Source organism: Vombatus ursinus, unplaced genomic scaffold (assembly GCF_900497805.2).
Source record: "Vombatus ursinus unplaced genomic scaffold, bare-nosed wombat genome assembly UNPS02000582.1, whole genome shotgun sequence".
Taxonomy (NCBI): domain Eukaryota; kingdom Metazoa; phylum Chordata; class Mammalia; order Diprotodontia; family Vombatidae; genus Vombatus; species Vombatus ursinus.
The window spans coordinates 32,308,538-32,329,719 of NW_020940360.1; the positions used below are offsets into that span (position 1 = coordinate 32,308,538).

The 21,182-nt window shown below is 37.8% G+C and overlaps 1 protein-coding gene across 1 annotated transcript in view; it reads right to left on the reverse strand.

Annotated features, from left to right (window-relative positions):
- Positions 1–8,666: 8,666 nt before the first annotated feature.
- Positions 8,667–21,182, reverse strand: part of PREP (prolyl endopeptidase) — a 157,654-nt gene continuing 145,138 nt past the window's right edge. The window contains exon 15 of the mRNA XM_027855254.1: positions 8,667–10,897. Within this exon, the coding sequence (XP_027711055.1) occupies positions 10,603–10,897 (295 nt within the window). The 3' untranslated portion in view covers positions 8,667–10,602. The remainder of the gene's footprint in view (positions 10,898–21,182) is intronic.

Genomic DNA, 21,182 nt, shown 5'->3' on the forward strand with positions numbered 1-21,182 from the left:
TTATAATTTTCTGAGGAACTAATGTTACTTATATACGCTATTTAAGCCCTGTATTTCATGTAAGTCATCTGGTGGCAAAGAGAAGAGAATACTGGGCTTGCAGTCAGGAAGGCCTGAGTTCAAATCCAACTGCAGACATTTAATAGCTATGTGACCTTGGGTAAATAACTTAATATCTGTTTACTACAGTTTCCTCAACTGTAAAATGGGAATAATAATTGCACCTACCCCATTGTTGTGAGGACCAAAGGATTATTTATAAAACAAAAATTTATTTATTTTATAAATATAATAAAAATTAATTTGTTTTATAAATACAAAAAACTTCATTAATTTTATAAATGCAAAAATTTATTAATTTTATAAATACAAAAATTATTAATTTTATAAATACAATAAAAACTTATTTATTTTATAAATACAATAAAAATTTATTTATTGTATAAATTACAAATTTATTTATTTTATAAATAAATTACAAATTTATTTATAAAAAAATAAAATAAAACTTATAAATATATAAATAAAAATTAAATAAAGGAATAATTATAAAAATATTTGGCACAATGCCTGGCACATAGTAAACACTATATAAATGCTTATTCTTTCTCAGATTGTTTTATATTTATAACTTTCTTCTAATTTTATTGTCTTTAGGCTGAAACTTTTTTTTTGTACCATTACATTTTGAGTTCTGCCTTCTCCATTATCTTTTTCATGGCATTTACTGCTTTGTTAAAATTTTACACCTTCTGTTCTCTTCTGTTTTTCAATAAGAGCTCTAATTTTATTGCTCTCCTATTGGGACTTTCAGTCTCTTTAAAGGTTCTCACAGTAGGTTCTAATCTGTTTTCTAGGATTATAGTTACAGTTATTGCATACTCATTCTCTTTGAGTAGAGCAGGAGTTCTTAATCTTTTTGTGTCTTGTAGTTCTTTGGCAGTCTGGTGAAACTTAGAAACACCTCAGAATAATTTATTTTAAAAATTACTAATTTAGGGGCAGCTAGGTCGTGCAGTGGATAGAGTATTGGCCCTGGAATCAGGAGGACCTGAGTTCAAATCTGACCTCAAACACATAACACTCACTAGCTGTGTGACTCTGGGCAAAGTCACTTAACTCCAATTGCCTCTCCAAAAAAAAAAAAAATTATTAATTTAAGGAATGTCAGAGAAAATAAAGGTATATATTTTTTCCCCATCCAAGTTGAGGGACCCCTTGAGATCTACATACAAAGCCCTTGGGGACCATAGGTTAAGAATTCCTGGTCCAAATAGTTCTTACAAGTTTACCATATAGTATCTCTTTGTTACATTAAAATGTTTTTTTTTTCTTGCTAATTTCATTAGTCACTCTGTTGGTTTTTCTGTGAGGATTTCCTTGAGATGATTTATTTCCTTTCCCATCATTGTTGTTGTGGTTGTTGACTGAGCTCTCACCCAAATCAACTTTGAGGTATTTTCAATTCCTATCCTAGTTGAATGTCTTTCTGCTATGGCTAAGTAAATCTCTTTTTGTTAACTGTTGAAGGATCTGTGATTGTCTCATTTTGTTCCACTACTGACCCCAAACTACCAAAGGACTGGGCTGAGTCACGCCCAGCCTGGAGCAGTCCTACTCACCATGTAAGCAGTCAAGTATCTAGGATGGGTTCTGGGAAACCCAGTGTAGTGGTGAGGCCAAAGAGAGAAGTGAGGGAGAAGAGAGTCCCTGTAGTGATGTATCTTCCCTCTGCACTGGGGACCTAGATTAGGTTCTAGGATGGTTAGGGGCTGAAGGAGGAGCAAAGAGGAAGAAAGCAAAGGGATAAGGGTCTACTACTCCTTCTTCCTGAGTCCCAGACATCCCAAAGATTGCAGATTCGTTTGAGTTTCTAAGTATTTTGAATATAAAACAGTGTGTAGTTGTTTGTGGAAAGACTTCTTCAAATGTAGCTAAAATCATCCTGTAATTTTTAAACACATAAATCATATCACTCTAATGTTCCCTTAAATAGGCTCCAGCTTCACTAATGATTCCCCTTCAGGCTGCTCAGTCAAATTATGTTATACAAGTTTATACTTCTTCCACAAAAGAGAAACTAATAGTTCTTTACTTCCTTCCCCAGCTACAAAGTGGGAATAATTCCTTGCCACACACACCCTGGCTGCAGATGGCCTCTGAGATCCCTTCCAGCTCTAAATCTATGAGTCTACTAACATGGCCAAAGCACTTTGGGCTCTGTAGAATGGCACTCACAGTGTGCGAATTCAAGGAAAGTTATTCTCAGAGCACAATGTCAGTGAATTTGAATTCCAATGGGCAGGAGATACACTGCTGAAACTGAGAGGGACATTTCTGCCCAATGATACAAAGGCGCTGAATATAGAATATTGCTCAAAATAGCCTTGGTCTGTGCTGTCCACAGCAAGACTACCAGTTCCTCTCTTACTGCTGTCATGTCACTGCTAAGCCCTCTTGGACATTATTACTACATCAGTCTCTGCTTCAGTCTGTAGTTTGCCTAGAGATACCAATTTCATACCTGCACCATGATTTGACTTTCTTCAGCTTTTTCATCCCAATGCCCTTTCCTCTGAGCTTTATTTCCCTATCTGCTTCCCAAGCTTTCATGAAAGTGTTGACTGATACCCTTTCTTCATCTCTCTCCCAAGTCCCACTCTGCTGTGATAATCACCTTGCAATCAGAGGGTGGGCTATTTATAACGACACTTACAGATTTACAGGCTATTTGGGGGGCAGGGTGCATGATAGGGCTACTTAACAGAGTATTTAATAGCTTAAGCTTCTTTGGGCTCCTAGTACAGACCTCACTGTGGCTCTGAAAACTGTCTGTCCCAGTTAATGATAACAACCAGATCCAAGACAGGTTCCCCTAGTTGAAGGCTAACATTTCTGGATTATAAATTGTTTATTTGTGAAACCTCCAACTACATTGTGAATTGAGGATATTTAATAATAATAATTATGAGATCAGATTCAGCAAGCACAAGTTTTGTATTTTCCCAAGAAATTGGTGCATAAACAACTTTGAAAACTTCAAAAGTAAAATCTTAGAATACACACAAACCTCACCAAGGAGTAACAAATGATGCCCACATAGACTTTGGAGTCTGCAAACCACCTAAGATACCTAACACTTGCAAAGTATATAGACCATTTTCTAAATATTTGGAATGGAAAGACAGTTTGCCAGATTCATCTGTACTCTTTCAAAACATTTGCCTTCAGCCTTAGGCTAAGGGAGACAGAGGTATTAAACAGGGGAAGAATGATAGTTTTGGAATCAGGAGATCTGGTTTCCAATTCTGCCTCTGTCAAAATTGAACCTGCCCATGTGACCCTGGACAAGTCATTTTACCCATGCTGTAGGACTTATTTCCTCTTTTTCTAAAAGGAGGAAGTGGAACTAGATGCCCACCTAAGTCTCTCCCATCCCTAAATCCATGATTGGATCACCAAGCATTTGTTAAGCACCTCTACAAATTTGTTCAGAATTGTTCTAGTCAATTAAAAAAATATTCATTCAGGACTAAGTACCTTTTATTTGGGGAGATAGATAAGAACTATCTTTGCCCTCAAGAATTTTCCAATTTATTTGGAGAAGTAAGGCACACATATGAAATTTGATGACAATAACTACTAAACCTTATGGTATATTAAAGAGTTTAAGAAGAGATCAGCATGGTTAGGAGCAGTGAGGGAGGTCTTGATGAAAGAAGTGGGTCTTAGTCTGTGCCTTGAACGATGGGTAAAATGGAACATTTCTGTAATATTTTGATACTTGGCTAAATCTCTCTGGACTATAGTTCTGACAGTTGATACTGTCTCTCCACTCAATTCTTCACATAGCTGTTAACTTTTCTGCTTAACGAACTCTAGTGACTCCCTATTATCTTTAGGATCAAATATAAAAATCCCCTTTTTGACTTTTAAAATACTGTGTGACCTGCCCCCTTCCTCTCTTTCCAATCTTCTTTCACACCTTACTCCCTTCTACTTACTCTGCAGTCTATTGACATGGGTCTCTTCCATGTGCCATGCACATAATGCTCTATCTCCCTGCTTTGTGCATTTTCACTAACTGTCACTCTCGCCTTGAATTCTCTCCTTCCTGTTTTCTGTCTCCCAGCTTCTCTGGCTTCCTTCAGGTCCCAGCCAAAAACCCATCTTCTACAAGAAACCTTTCTGATCTCTCTTAATTCTAGCACCCTCTTTCTAGGATTATCACCAATGTTTCCCACCTATATTTTATTTGTATGTAGTTGTATGCATGTTGTTTTCCTCTTTAGACTATGAGCTCCTTGAGAGCAGGGACCGCTTTTTGCCTTTCTGTCTATTCCCAGTGCTTACCACAGTGCCTGGCACATAGTAGGTGAGGGGGTACAGTGGATAGAGAACTGGGCTGGAGTAGGAAAGATCTGAGTTCAAATCTTGCCTCAGATACTTACTGGCTGTGTAGTGTTACTCTGGGAAAATCATATAACTTTTGCTTACCTCAGTTTGTTCAACTGCAAAATGAGGATAATAATAGCACTTATTTCATAGGCTTATTGTGAGGATCAAATAAGATATTTGGAAAGCGCTCACACATAGTAGGCATCATACAAATGCTTATTCCTTTTCGCTTCCCTCCCATTCCCCTAATAAAAGCTTGTTGACTTGTTGACTATTGGCCTTTAAAGTCTTCTCCAACCTGGTTTTAATCTACCTTTCCACCTTATTAGATATTACTCTCTTTAACATGCTCTACAGTCTAGCCAAACCAGTTCCATGGTGCATTGGAAGGAGCACTAATCAGTCATCAGACCTGGATTGGACTCTACTTATTCCCCACCCCTCTCCCCCCATTCTTACTACCTGTGGGACCTTGGACAAGGTATTCTATCTTTCTGTTTCCTCAATAAGGAGGTGGATGGCTTCTGAGGGAGTCCCTTCCAACTCCACATCTACAGTCCTATGACTACTTGATTTCCAGGATTCCTATGCAACTTTCATTTTCCATCTTGATGCCTTTCACAGGCATGTGTAAGAAGCGGCACCTTTCCTTTTTATAGTCTATGCTTTCCTTCAACTCTGAGCTCAAATACCATTAGCAACATAGGAGAGTTTACTGAACCCCCCAGATGCTGGTGCCTTCCTCCAAATATAACTTAGCACTTATTTTGATTATATCTTATTCATACTTACATTGTCTCACCATTTTCCCCCATGAGGAAAGGAGTTGATATTCATTTTTGGTTTTACGTCCCCAGCTCCCTAGCACAATGTCTTAAACACAGTAGGTGTTTATAAATGTCTACTGATTAAATCAATTGGTTGGTTTTGTATTTAACACTCCATATAACTTGCCTATAGATGAGTATTCCTGGAAAGCCAGGCTTCATGCCACTGTGAGCCTGAGAGAGAAAAGCATGAAGGATAATAAGTTCAGCTATGACTCTTGATTCAAATTGGAATCTAATGGTAGCATTAATAAACAAAGATGGCTAGTGCTACAGGACCCAATTTTAAGTTTAAATCAGAGCTGGGAGAAATGTAAGTCAGCTCCTCCTAAGTGTCCTATTTCAAAGAGCTGGGGGTCTAATAAAAGAAAGTGCCCCCTAAGCTGAAATATTGTCTCTTCCGATTTAACATCTAACTGCTAGCAAAGGGTTTTCACTAGGAAGAGCGCTAGTAGGACTTCGTGATCATGATTGTGAACTGTAACGAGCCTTCGGGCAGGAGTATTTCCATTAGCCCCTTGATAAACATATGTACACCACTGGATGAATTATTGGCACTGATCTCATTTACTGCATTCACTGTGAGCAAAAGTCAGGGCCACCAGAATACTTCCTGCACAGGAAATGGAAGTCAGAACTTTCATGACTTTTTAGGGAACTTGAATTTGATAAACTGGGACCACATTAATATCCCTTTATCATAGGGGACTGAGTGATGGTGGATGCCTTCCCAGAGGAAGTTTTTATATTGGCTTGGAAAACTCATCTCATATTGAAATCACAACTTCCTGGTAGTTGCCCTTTTTAATGGGCAGAATAAACTGCCTGATTACTATCCGTCAAGTAGCGAGGTTCAAAGAACATAGGACTGACCAAAGATGAATGAATGGAAGTGGTCTAATTCTATGTGAGTGTATATGATGATTGCTCTTTTCTCAATAAACAGAATGATATTACAAAGTCCTAATACAGGCTAATTCTTTTAGAGTAGGAAAAAGTTTGGATGACTGGAAAGTATTTGAGGGAAAAAATTAGTTTCCATCATGTTTAAGAGAATAATTGTGTATCTAAGGAACCATTATTCTGGTTAATCATATCTAAGACAGAGAAAAGAAAGGGATATAGACTGGAAAGGATCAATGCTATGCCATGTTTACTGTATTCACATGTGTATTGTACTTCTCTTTGTTCATTCCACTAGATTTTCAGAAGGAAATGTGATTTTCAATTCTCTCCAGGTAATTTCCATCACCTCTATAACCTGCTTTGAAGGTAACTACTGTGAAAGCTCAATCACTTAGCTGTGTGATGCTGGGCAAATTATTAAATATATCTGAGCTTCTTTCTTCATTTGTAAAATGGAGAAAATAATGCAGTGCTAATTCACATGGTTGCAAATAGCATGCTTTATAAAGTGTAAAAATCAACATATAATTAGGCATAGTGGTGCATGCCCATTATCAATGAAGTTCAGACAGGTGGATCTCTTGAACTTGAGAACTGGGAAGTTAGGAATTTAGGGACAAGGTTGCCTAAGGTGGGGTAAACTGGTTGGAAAAGGAGTCAATTGTTTTGGGCCTCTGAGTGACCACTGTGCTTCTAGCCTGGGCAACCTACGGAGACCCACGCTCAAAAACCCAAAACATATAAATGTTAGTATTTAAGGACTTACAAGAGAAATTGACAGTGTCAACATTCGCTGAAAATGAAAGGAAGGATATTTTAGTAATTGTGGTACCTTTTCCAAACGTTTTCACAATAGAACTTCAGAGCTGAGGCGGAAGGAGTTCACCCGTTCCTTTCAAGAAACAGATACTGAGGTTCAGAAAGGCTGCATGGCACAGCGACTGGAAGGACTTTCTGTGGAGTCTGGAAGAATCTGGGTTCATGTCCCATGTCTGAGACATCCTGGCTATGTAATTAAGGGTAAATTACTTGACCTCTAAGTGTCCTAGGCAACTCTTTAGGCCTGTAAGCTGCTGATGGTCTTCCACTGGGAATTCCCTTCATGGATTAAATCAGGTCAGGGCTAAAATAAAACTGAAGCTAATAGAGGGGATATGACTTGCTGAGGGTTAGAGTAATCAGTGGCTAAACCCAAATTAGGACCCAGGTTCCTTTCATTTAACTACACCGCCTGTTTCCTATCAAGTCTACAGAGAATTTCCCAGGAGAAAATTATGCTCTAAGATGCTGTAAGGCTACAGTCCTTCAAATTCTTCTCAGAGGCACAAAATGCCTTCTTTCAGAAAAATTATGTAAATCCGGTAAAGCCTATTAACCAGTTTATTCAATCATAAGACAGGTAAAGGTGACTAGATGATGTTTTACAATCTGATTTATGGCCACCCAAGAACAAACAGTGAAATAGACCATTAATAAGGCACTGCTAACAATAGAGGCACCATTAGCTGCCCTTATCCCCCACCTTCCATCCATGCTCAGTGGTACAAGCTTTCTGAATGATAAGAATCATAGCAACAAGGGCTGATGAGAGTATTTATATATTTTTATTTCACATATTATGAATAATAATGATGTATTAGATATATTAATAATGTTAATTTAAATACTTTCATTCTTAAGAAAATTATCCAATATGCTTCCATTTTTATTGGCTACTTACTGGCTTCTGAATGACATGCAAAGCACTGAATTGATAAATCTTAAAATTTTGGGTCCTGGTTCCTTGGACCAGTGGTTCTTTACCCTTTATTAGTCTGAAGAACTATGGACTCCTAAGATGTAGGCAACTATGTGGCATAATGGATAGAGGATTGGACCTGAAATCAAGACGACATGAATTCATTGGACACTGGACTCTTCAGACCATGGTGGAGAAATATATCCACAACAATCTATGGGAAGCTACTCCCAGGTCTTGGCACACCATTACTAAGTCAATTAGATGGGTTGGAATCATGGTTCATAGGATTCCATCAGGGAAGAAAAATGATGTATATATCTGTCAGGTGTTTAAAAGGGAGGGACAGAGAATGGGTCTTGGTGCTGTCTGATTTATTTCCTACCTCTGATATTACAAGTAAGCAGAAGCCAATCAATAGGGTTGCACAGATGTAAGTTTCTAGCTTGGCAAAACCCAGAAGAGGTAACTAGGTGAGGCTGGGTTTGAAGTCAGGAAGATCCATTTCAAATCCAACGTGAGATACTGTGTGACCCTGGAGAAGTCACAACCTCTGTCTGCCTCAGTTTCCACAACTGTAAAATGGAGATAATAGCACCTACCTCCCAGCATCGCTGTGATGATCAAATGAGATATTATTTGTAAAGGGCTTATTAGCACAGTGCCTGGCACATAGCAGACACTATATAAATGTTGACTTTTGTTATTATCATTATAGATTGTCAGGAAGGGAAAAGGGGGTCAGACTTGGGCTGCAACTGTCAGTTGGAAAATGACTAAGTCCAAGACTCTAACCATAGTTTAAAATGACTGACTTTATTTCAAGTGTCAAAAATGAATATTTAAAATAAAGTTTTTAGTACTTGTGCCCTAAGGAAACCAACTGGGAAAAGCACATTTTAAAATCAATTAAAGCCCCCCCCCAAAAGTGTAGCCACCCTGGAATACAACAGTTAAAAAATGGGGTGGAGGGGCAAGTTAAAGACACCACTTAGTTCACAATTCACATGCCATTTTTTTAAAAAGAGAAAAACAAATGGGGATGGTTCCATAATAACTTCCAAATACTTCTCACTTTTAAAAATCAATTTTCCTTTTATTGACATTTTTAACGTAATTACACATTTCTCCTCCAGCCTTTAGGCTCTCAGGAGAAACACAGGTACAATTCAGATGTCTGTACACAGTCAAATAAATCAGTTGATCAAGAGAGAAGGCCTTTTGGCTCAATTGTGCAAATGCATTTTATTGGCTTTTTCCTAGCATGCTGTCTTAGGAGTGACGCAAATTGGTTGTTGGGCAGTATTGCTATTTCTATGGCCATATGGTAACAACATCAGTTTCAAGAAATATGGTGAGAGACACCTTGGATTCAGAAGGGCAATCATGAAACACAAGTTAATTATATGCCAGCAGTGCTCTGCATAGTCGGGGCTTAAAAACCATGATCCTACAAGTGCATTGAGCAGAAACAAACCAAGCTGCTTCCCTTCTACAATGCTTGGCATTGGGCCTTAGTGGAAAGTATTACCTATTCAGTTGAAGGTGTGCACAGAGAGGACTGCATGACTAGCAGTGTTGAAAAATATGACCTATCTGGACAAGCAAAAGGAATTGGAATAACTCATTTTATTTTGCAGAAGTCTGTTATGTCCTTGTATGGTATTTTACATATGGGCATATCTTCTTCAGCTCTGGTGAGGAGAGAAAAGGAAACACAGTAAGATAACTAAGTTAGGTCTAAAAAGTGCCCTCCTGATAGGAAAGAAGTTTTTAAAAGAAGTATCTGCTTAGAAAGTTTAAGGAACGTATATTTGGGTTCCACGATACAAAAATCACTGATCGTAGCATTTAGAACTGGCAGGGCCTGATATTTCCAGAAATCTTTCTGTCAACTTAAGGAAAGAAATTAAAGTTTGGATTTTAGGAAGCAGTCACCATTTTCCAGTTTCCATCCATTTTTATAGGAGGCATTTAAATAAAAGAGAGTTTGTTAGAAGAGGTAGGTACAGATCAGTTGAAGAGTGAAATACCGAGGGGAAAAAAAAAAGCGGTTTAACTTCAAATGATCACTTGAATCACATTATTTATAAGCTGTTAATCCAAAGAATATAAAATTATTTAGGTCATTTTGAAAATCAATTTGTTGCAAAGCTGGGCAAAACTCATATTTTGAGAGAAAACGAATTTAATCCCATCTAATTAGAATTTTAGTGTTCCCTCCCACCAGTAACTTGTAAAGAACCAGAAATAAAGCCTCCCATTCTTAAATAACATTTATTATGGTTGTGAAGAAATTTTGTTTTTGTATTATCACAGTTCTTATGTTTACTTACAGGTGACTTGGATAAGATTATGGGAGCAAATAACATTAAGAGGTTTTATAGGAACCTTTAAAGGAAGCTTGACTACCACTTTTAAACTCTGGAAATCTAAGTATTCACAACAGCATCTGCTGCAATTTAGCTATTTGTCCAAACATGCTTTTTTTTTTTTAAACATATGTTTGAATATGGCAGAAAAAACCACTCCTAGGGAATGATAAAAAGGAGAAGCCTAAAAAAGGTAAAATTCCCACAGCAGTTTGGGTCACTGGAAGAACAAACTGTGGTTCGTAAGCGTAGGAACAGTGTTCTCAAACACAAGTACTATGCCCACTGGTTTCTCTGTGTAAATGATGTTAAAAGCCCTTGAGGTTTATTTTGGGGATACAATGGGAGCCGAGTATTTCACTTATTCAATCCAATCGATATTTAAGCACCGTGCTATAAATGCAAACATATCAGAGACTTCTTCTATAACTTTAGCAGTGGGTTTTCCTGCTCCATGGCCTGCCTTAGTATCAACATGAATGAGCAGAGGGTTAGTCTGCTTTCTGCTTCGGCCCACAATATATTGGAGGGTTGCAATGAACTTCAGGGAATGAAGGGGCACCACGCGGTCGTCATGATCTGCAGTGAGAAGTAACATGGATGGATACTGGATTCCATCCCCTTCAGGTAACCTGATGTTATGTAATGGTGAATACCTGAAAAACAAAAGTAATTTTATGTGGTTCAGTATTAAGTTAACAAAGACATGCAAGACACGGTCTATTTTAAAAAACGGTTAATTAATAATGGTGGGGTTATTTTTGTCAACTTACTTGTTTACCTGTCCAGAACACAGAGGAGACCTTGACCTAACCTAGTCTTTATAGCATCATGGATGTAGAGCTGAAAGAGACCTCATCTAATGAAGAATATGATGATGATGATGACGATTATTATAATGATAATAATAGTAAGCATTTATGTAGCACCTTAAGTTTCAGAAATAATTTTGTAAACATTATCTCATTTGATCCTTACCACAATCCTGGGAGGCAGGTGCTATTATTACTGACATTTCTCATATGAAAAAACAGAGGCTGAAACAGGCTGACTCACCCAGGGTCATAAAGCTACTAAGTACCAGAGGCTGGATTTGAACTCAGCAATTCCTAAATCCAGGCCCAGCACTCTGTCCACTATACCACCTAGGTGCCTTTCTGAAAGTACAACTTCTTCTTCTAACAGAGAAGGAATCAGGCCCAGAGGGAAAATGACTTGTCCAAGGTCAAGGACTCAATTTCAATATAGAAAAATTATAAAAAAAAAAAAAAAAAAGAGAGCTTGAAGAGTTACTGAAAGATTCTGAAATCTGAAGCACTTTGGACATACCGTTTACTGCAGAACACAGGTGTGCTCTCAAAGTCAAACATACCTTCCTAGTTTTTGTGACACTTAACTTATAGGATAAAGACCTCCTTGCTGTTCCTTGAATAAAACATGCCATCTCCTGACTGTGCATTTTCACTGGCTGTCCTCCTCACCTTTGTTTTCTGGCTTCTTTCAAGTCCCAGTTAATATCTTACCTCCTGTAAGGAGCCTTCCCCAGTCCTCCTTCATGTGACTCTGAAATTATATTCAGTTAATCTTGCCTATGTCATCTCCACACATAATTGGTGTCTCGTCTTCCCCATCAAATTGTGCACTCTCTGAGAGCGTGGAATATTGTGCTCAGCACTGTGCACAGAGCCTGGCACTGTACAGGTGTTTAATAAATGCCTGTGGACTTGACTTGATAGGAGGCCATATATCTTGACCTTATATGTCCTTTTGAATATAAGAGATTTAGGTTCAGGAACATTTCAGTAACAGTAGAAAAAGGGTACTATTAAATTCAATTAAAAAAAATTTTTTTAACAATGTCTGATATTTGTTACAAGTTTTATATATGTTTTACAGTTTTAAAAAGTGCTTCATGTGTTATCTCATTTAATTCTTATAACCACCCTCTAAGTAGGTAGTGAAGATGAGGAAACTAAGACTTACAGGAATTAACTGATCTGCTAAAAGCCATACAATTAAGTGGCAGAGCTGAGACTTTGGCCTGTGTCTTCTGACTAAATCCAATGATCACTTCACCATGCTGCTCCCTACAGACCACACCACCAGGTACCTCGAAACATGAACATCTAGTGATGGTTTTTTAATAATCACTTTTAGGAAATAAGAGAATTTATTCAAAATTTCATAGTCTAGAACAGCCTAATCTGTTATCTTACGTATATAAATAAAATTAAATTTTAATTAATTGGTTTGGCTGATATATTTTTTTGTCTATCATTTCATTAAACCATTTATTTAAAAACATTTAGTTGAAAGTACTAGATACCCTTAGAGATTCTAAGTAAAGGAACACAAAAAAATAATGGTTTAGAGAATTAAATATTGATTTCGTAGATTTTCAGTTCTAAGACTCTTAAGTTGAAGAAAAAGTGCCCACATCATTGGTACAAGGGTTTCTTTTACTAATAAAATCAGGCAGTTCCTATCCTTTTATAATTACTGGCTTTAAACAAAATGCTTAAGACCTTAGGATTTCTGATTGAATCTAGTTTGGAAATATTCTAAGAGGGAATGTTCTAAGAGGGATGGAAACTCTTTTGAAAATCAATTGTATGGGACGCCCTAGTTAAGGCAGTCTGGATCAGAAGGTTATAACACAAACCACTACTAAGGGAACAACAGTATTTAAATTTCAATTCACACAAGAAGCAGAGGGAATGACAAGGTTGTTCTCATAATTAGTTCTCACAGTCAATCAAGGTAAAATGGATTGCCTGTGACTGAACTGGAGGAAAGCTGCTGGTATTTAACTACAAAATACAGAGATAGTCTTTTGCTGCCAAAGCTGACCTTAAGCTGTGAGGATAACTGTTACCAAAATGTTAGAGAAAAAGTGCTCCAATTAAGCCTGGAGATAAATAACATTTCAGGAGAAGCAGCCTGGTTAGCTAATGAAGACCAACCAAGGAGTCAGGAAGGCTTGGGTTCTATTGTTATTTCTGACAGTGGAGCCATAACCAATCACCTCTCAGTACCCCAAGCAAATTTTGAAGACTATGTTAAATATAAGCATTTTTAGAGGGAGAAAAATAAAAAAATAAATCATTGGGAAAGGTATATGATTGTATTTACCTTTTATTTCTTTAAACTTTGCTATGAGTTCATCTTTCCCTAGGACATTTTTATTTCAATTTTTAAATGCTATTATTCTGAACTTGACAAACACTAAAGCCATCATCATTTCCATAAAGAACAGAAAAAGATGGCTTTTATATGATATTGAAAGTATCTATTAACACCTTGTTTAAATACACACATATTTAATATATGTTAGTTTTAAAGTTGTCCTGTCTTATGTCCCTCTGAACTTCATCTCATTCTCTTCTGAGCAAGCAAAAAAAAAAAACAAAAAAAAACAAAAAAAAAAAACAAAATACCAATGACCATCTTTTCTTCTATTTCTTGCATCACTACCCTTAAACAAACACAAAACTTTTTCATATAACAAATAACCATAGTCAAATAAAATGAATGCAGACATTGACCAAATCCAAAAATGAAAGTCTCATTTTGCATCTCTATGAATCTGTCAAAAAGTGGGCAGCACATTTCATCATCAGTGCTCTAGACTCTTGGGTGACCACTGTATGTACAGTACTGAACAGAGTTCTTTAGTCTTTAAAGGATGTTTTTCTTTATGATGTTGTAGTGATTATATCACTACAATACTCAGCAAATGTTCTGAGTTTTGCTCACTTTACTCTGCATCAGTTCATACAAGGCTTCCCAAGCTTCTCTTAGTCTATGCCTTTTATCCTTTCTTATATCAACAACATTGCATTATATTCATATATCATTAGTTGTTAAGTTATTCCTTAAACAACGGGCACTCCCTTATTTTGCTATGAAAAAGTGCTGCTATGAATAATTTTTATACATGAGCACTTTGTTTTTCCTGAACTCTTTGGGTATTTGCCCAGGAGTTATATTGTTGATGCACAATTATGTGACTTTTTTGTGTACTGTTCCAAATTACTTTTCAGAATGGCTGACCAGTATATTAGTAGTCTTTCCTTTTCTTTTTTTGTTTTCTAGTACAGCCCTTTTCCTATACTCCAACTGTAATTTTCCTTTTTTGTCATCATTGCCAATCTGTTGGGTGTGAAGAATGGTTTTAATTTTCATTTCTCTTATTATTAGTGACCCAGAAAAGTTTTTATATGGTTGTTGATAGTTTGGATTTCTTTCCTTGAATTCATATTCTTTGACTATTTATCTATTCAGAATGACTCTTCTATTTTAGCTTTGAATGGGTTCCCTATATATCTTAGATAGCAGATCTTTACCAGTCAATCACCAAGCATTTATTAAATATTTATTGTGTGCCAGACATAGTACTAAGCACTGAAGATAAAAATAAAGGACGTGAAAAAAAAAACAAAAAACCAACCATCATTGTCCTTGCTCTCAAGATACTCATATTCCAAAGAGGAAGACAGCACGCAAATAAATGTTGAGATAAGATATATACAGGGTAAACGGAAGGTAAGCTTTGAGAGAAGGGACTAGAGCTGATGGTGAGCAGACCAGGAAAGGCTTGTGCAGAAGAGATTTGAGCTAAATCTTGAAGGAAGCCAGGAAAGATAGGAGTGGGAAGTGAGGAAGGAGAATATTCTAGTCATAGGGAAGATAGCCAGTGCAAATGTAGGGAACTGAGAGATAAAGTGTTCTGTGTGTGGAAGATCAAGCAGGTCAGCATAGCTGAACTGTAGAGTGTGTGGGACAAAAGTATAAGACAGAGGGAGACAGGCTATAAAGAGCTTTAAATGTCAAAGAGAGGAGTTTATATTTGATTCTGAACAGATGCTTATTGAGTAGGGGCTAACGTGGTCAGACCTATGCTTTAAGATCACTTTGGCAGCTGAATGGAGGGCAGACTGGAGTTGGGAAGAGATGAGTCAGGAAGACTAATTTAGAAGGCAATTACAATGGTCTTCCAAAAAGGTGATAAGGGCCTGTACAAGTGTGGTGTCTGTATGAGTGGAGAAGATATAGAAAAGAGATGCTGTGAAGGCAAAAAGAACAAATTTATTAACAGGTAGCCTATATGAAGTCACTATGACCATGTTGTCACAGAGAATAACACAAGTTGTGAGCTTAGGTGACTGCCCTTGACACTTACAGGAAAGTTGAGAAGCAGGGAGGGTTTAGGAGGAAAAATGATGAGCTCTGTTTTGGATATGTTGAGTTTGAGATACTGATGAAATTTCCAATCTGAGATGTACAAAAGGCAGTTGGTGATACAAGACAGGAGGGAGGGAGAGAAAGGGAGAGGGAGAAGTAGAGAGATATTGATTATGGCTAGATCTATATATCTGGGAATCATCTGCATAGAGATGACAACTGAACTCATGGGAGCTGAAATCACTAAGCAACATATTATAGGGCCCATGACAGCTTTGGGGATATCCAGGGTTATTGGGTGTGACCTCGATAAAGATTAAGAAATATAAGCTAAGAAGGTCAGGCAGGTAGGAGAAACAGGAGAAAACAGTCACAGAAACCTAGAGAGGCGAGAATATCTAGAAGAGGATGAACAACAGTGTCAAAGGGTGCAAAGTCTTCAGGAAAGATGAAAATTAAGAAAGAGCCGTTAGATTTGGTAATTAAAATAGCTTTGCTGAAGACAACTTCAGTTGAATGAGTTTTGTTGTTCTGTTGTTTCAGTGATATCCAATTCTCCGTGACCCTGTTTGGGGTTTTCTCGGCAAAGGTACTGAAGTGGTTTTTGCCATTTCCTTCTCCAGCTCATTTTACAGATGAGGAAGTGAGGCAAACAGGGTTAAGTCACTCACACAGGATCACACAGCTAGTAAGTGTCCGAGGCCAGAACTGAACTCAGGAAGGTGAGTCTTCCTAAGTCCAGGCCCAGTACTCTATCTACTACCCCACCTAGTTGCCCTTGAATGATGAGATCAGAAGCCAGATTACAGAGAGTTTAGAAAGCAAGTGAGAAGAGAGAAAACTGAATTTCTCAAGGAGTTTGGCTACAAGGTGGGGGAGAGATAAAGAATGATAACAGGAATGGTTAGGTCAAGTAAAGGGTTTTTTTTTTTTTTAAAGGATGGAGAAGCTATGGCTATGTTTATATGCAGCAAGGTATTAGCCAGTAGATACAGAAAGACTGAAATTGGGGGTGGTGGTGATGGCAGGGGCAATCTGTTGGAGAAGACAGAAAATGATAGGATTAAAGGTCTGCCTTGTCAAGGAGAAGGGCCACCTCTTCATGGGGGAGCAGTATAGAGGAGATGGTGAGAGAAGATCAGGAGGGCAGAAGAGGGCCCTCAGTACACGGCTTCAAAATTTTCAGTGAAGTATAAAGCAAAGTCCTCAAATGGGCAGATGTGGGGAGGGGATTTTGTGGGAGGCTTGAGGAAGGGATGAAAAAGTTTGAAATAGCCACTATGATGAGGGGACTATTGAAGTGTGACTTGCTGCAGTGAAAGCCCAGTTGAGAATACATAATATAAATCTGTAGTGGACCCCAACAACTCAGTTTTATAATTTTGTCCAGCTCTCTTCAGTACCATGTGAATAGGAAGAAAGGAGGCAGATGGTGGGAGTTATCCAAGGTTGGGGTTTGTCAAGGTGAGATGGACAGTAAGGCAAGGAATTTACGCAGAGGACAGTAGAGAGTTAAACTGATTCATCAAATTACTGAGATAGTGAAGACAAAAGATTGGTCAGTGTAGGGGTAATGGTCTCGGAAAAAATTAAGGAATGAACAGATTTAAGGTCACAAAGAGTCATGGAGAAACTTGCTGCAAAGTTTTTATTAAGGATTCTTCCTTTATCCAAGGTTGCAAAAAATCTCCTTCCATTCTCCTCTAATTTATGATACGACCTTTTATATCTCAGTCCTATATCTATCTGGCATACAGCTGTGAGATTATTGTTTTAAACTTATTTCCTATAACCTAATTTATTACAGAACTCTTTCCAGTTCTTCCAGGAGTTTTTGCCAAACAGTGAGTTCTTACCACAGTAGTTGGTGTCTTTGGGACTGACTAATGAACACTATACTACTATTTTGTATACATACTATTTTGTATTCTGTTTATCCACTAATTGACTTTGCTATTGTTTAACCAGTACCAAATAGTTTTGATGATTAATGCTTTGTTAGTACAGTTTGGAATCTGGTACTGGTAAGCCCCTTTCCTTCCCACATTTCACCCCTCTCCCCACCCCAATCTTTGCTTCTAGTTTCTAGAGGAAAAAAAGGTCAAGAATCTCAAAAGGAAAAGGGAAGAGGTGGACATAGCAAGGAAGGGGACAGAGTAATACCAGCCCTGACAGCCTTGTAGTACAGCACTGGGTTGACTCTAATAAGATAAAATTCAACAAGGATAAATTTACCTTTATGTATAGTCATAGATTTTTGTACAAAAAAAAAAATCAACTTCATAAATACAAGATAGTGGAGGGAAAAATCAGATTGTTCTGAAAAATATCTGAGGGTTTTAGTGAACTGAAAATGCAATAGGAGGAAGCAGTGTGATTTGGCAGTCAAAAAACTGAATGTGGTCTTGGGCTGCATTAAGGAATAGGGTGATAGTCCCACTGCACTCTACCCTCATGGAACCACACCTGGAATGTCGTGTTCAGTTCTGCTCACCACATTTTAAGAGACACTGATGAGCTTCAATGAGTCCACAGAGAGGCAAGCAGGATGGTGAGGGGTTTTCAGTCTATATTACACATTATAATTCAGGTCTTCCAGAATTCAAATCCATTCTCAGATACTTACTAGCTTTGCGGCCCTGGGTGAGTCATTTAACCTTTATTTGCCTCACTTTCCAAAACTGTAAAAGGGAGATAATAACAGCATCTACCTCGAAGAGGAGGTGTGAGGATAAATGAGATAATACTAGTAAAATGCTCAGCATAGTGCCTGCCCTATTTTATATAAATGCTTATTCCCTTCCCCTTATATGAGAAGTGAAGTTGCTAGAAATGTTTAGCCTGGGGAAAAGAACACTCGGTGGGGACGAGATTCTTGTCTCCAAGTATGTGAAGGTCTGAAAAGCTACACGTGGAAGCACTAGATTTGTTTTGCTTGGCCTCAGAGGGCCAAACTAGAAGCAGCGGGTAGAAGCTCCAAAGAGGCAAAGTTAGCCTGATGTCAGGAAAAGCTTCCTGTTCAAAAGCGGAATGGGCTTCCCTGAGAGGTGGTTGGCTCCCCCTTGTTTGAGGTCTTTAAACACAGGCTGAAGGACTACTTTTGTCAGCTACGTTATTGGGGAGATTCCTTTTGTGTATGGATGAGAGGGGATCTTTCCAATTTTCAAATTCTGTGTGATACCCTTTCCCTTATTTGGCTTCAGTTTAGCCTAATTAGGTAATTTAGCCTAGGAGGTACCTGACTCCTAGGCATTAGGAGAAAATAAATGGCCTCTTGAACGCAACACTTAAAAACAAAGAAAAATAAAGGAATGCTGATAAACATCAGGTGTAAGGAGCCAATGGTGAAATAGCTGACTGGAGCCTCATGACATGGGCCAGTCAACTTCTGGGCTGATCTCACTGTACTCTGCACTGTATGCTAGCATAGCTTCTAGTTCTTATAATTTCTTTCCCCTTTAAGAGGTTCTAATCTAAGCATTAAACATTTCTATTATTATTATTATTAAACTTGTGATATATACTTAACAAATATACAGAAGTTCAAAAATTTAAGAGCTTTTAAGTTTCTGTTTCTCTCTCTCTCTCCCCATGGCACCTATAAGTTAAAAACTGGACATGCAAAATACTTTTCCTATCACCTGTACCTAGAAAACTAGGCTACCTGTAGCTATAAAAGTAAATGTGTGCAAACGGGAAAAAAAGAAACTGAATAATTTTCTGCTGGAGAACAGAAGTTCAATTAGTCGATGAAAATATGCTGTTTTTGTAAGCAGTGTCTACTGTATATGCCAATTGGACACACAGTGCAAAACAAATGATTTAAAAATGAGGCTTGTTTCTCTGCTTCCTTTGCTGGAAGGGTTAAAGAATCATATCTGCTTAATGTGAATCTACTATTTACTGAGAGAAAGCTAAGGCACAGAAAGTAAATGCTATTTGTTCTGGTTATACATCTCCTAAATGATGCTGAGAGTAGAATTTAGAGCACTTATTTATATTTAGATATTTCCTAGGTAGATCATGCTTTTTCTCAAACTGTTTATGCTTCAGGTGACTGAACATAAGAGTAATGAGCAGGCAAATACCTCAGCTTGGATGGCTTCCACAGAATGCTTGCCAGTTTCTCATTTTGCATATGGATGGAACTGAGAAGGGTGAACTAGACAAATTTTTAATCTCGCTAATAATGCAACACATTAAAGAAAAATAACCTTTTATTACACATATAGAAAGGCTTAGGAAGGAATGAAGTGACTTTACCATATTTCTTACCTACGCCCTCCTCCTGTATTTCCTTAGCCCTCAATATTCAGGAAGAAATGTAAGATTTCCCCCCTCCATATAATTTTCTCTTTTTGTAAGCTCTCACTGTCAAATCTAGCACCCCTGAAGTCTCTGAAAATGTCATGCAAACAAATGACTTCAAATTCAAGGCAGAATTACAGTTGATTATAAACTCCTTGTGGGTAGGGACTGTTTTTAGTCTGGTTGGTTGGTTGGTTTTGGTCTGTATTCATGGCACCTAACATAAGGCCTGGTATATGGAGACCACTAGGCACCTAGGAAATGCTTAATAAATGTTTATTGATTGATGTGTGTGTCTGTGTGTGTGTGTTGGGAGATGATTTATACAAGGGCTTTTTGCAAACTGTGATGCTTTTTCTTTATGTTTTTTGTTTTTGCCTCATTTTTTCCTCCCATATACCACCTTTCCCTACAACAGTAAGCCTTCCCTTCTAACAAAGAAAAACAGCTAAGCAAAAAAAAATGAACACAGCTACCATACACAATTACACATAATTCCCCACCTCTATAATGAGAGAAGAGAGAAGCATCTTCTCATTTCTTCTCTGGGATCAAGGGCAGTCATTATGATTAAATAGTATTTGGCTTACTATTACTGTTCCAGTATTATTAGTTTTACATTATTGTAGTAATTGTATCAATTGTTTTTCTTGGTCTACTTCACTCTATTTTAGTTTATATTCAGCCACCACCTGGGTGCAGGCCCTCATTACCTGATACCTGGACTACTGTAATAGCCTGCTGATAGGTCTGCCTGCCTCAAGTTTTTTCCCACTCCAATCTATCCTTCATTCAGCCACCATTCCTAAAACATATGGTCAGACCATGTCACCCTCTTCTCAATAAATTCCAGCAGCTCCCCATCACCTCCAGAAACAAATACAAAATCCTCTGTTTGGCATTCAAAGACATTCATTTCCTAGCTCCCTCCTACCTTCCTGTCCACCTGACTCTCCACCATATACTCTTTCATCCAATGACACCAGTGTCTTGGCTGTTCCATAAACAAAATACTCCAACTCTCAGCTCCAGGCATTTTCTCTGGCTGTCACCCATGCCTGGAATGCTCTTCCTCCTCATTTCTGCCTCCTAACTTCCTTTACATCCCAACTAAAATCCCACCTTCTACAGGAAAATTTTCTCAGTCTTTTAATTCTAGTGCCTTCTCTCTGTCAAGTCTGTCAATTATTTCCTATTTTTCCTGTACAGCTTGTTTGAGCACACCTGTTTGCTTGTTGCCTCCCTCATTAGAATAGGTGCTTCTTGAAGGCAAGGGCTGTGTTTTACTCTTTTTGTATCCCCAGGGCTTAAGCACAGTGCCTGGCATATAGTAGATGCTTAACAGATGTTTGACTGACATATGTCTGTATGTATACATTTAGTAAAATCTATGGTGGTTTTCTTTTTAAGGAACTGGCACGCAAGTTTACCTTTGTCTTTCTGCAAGGT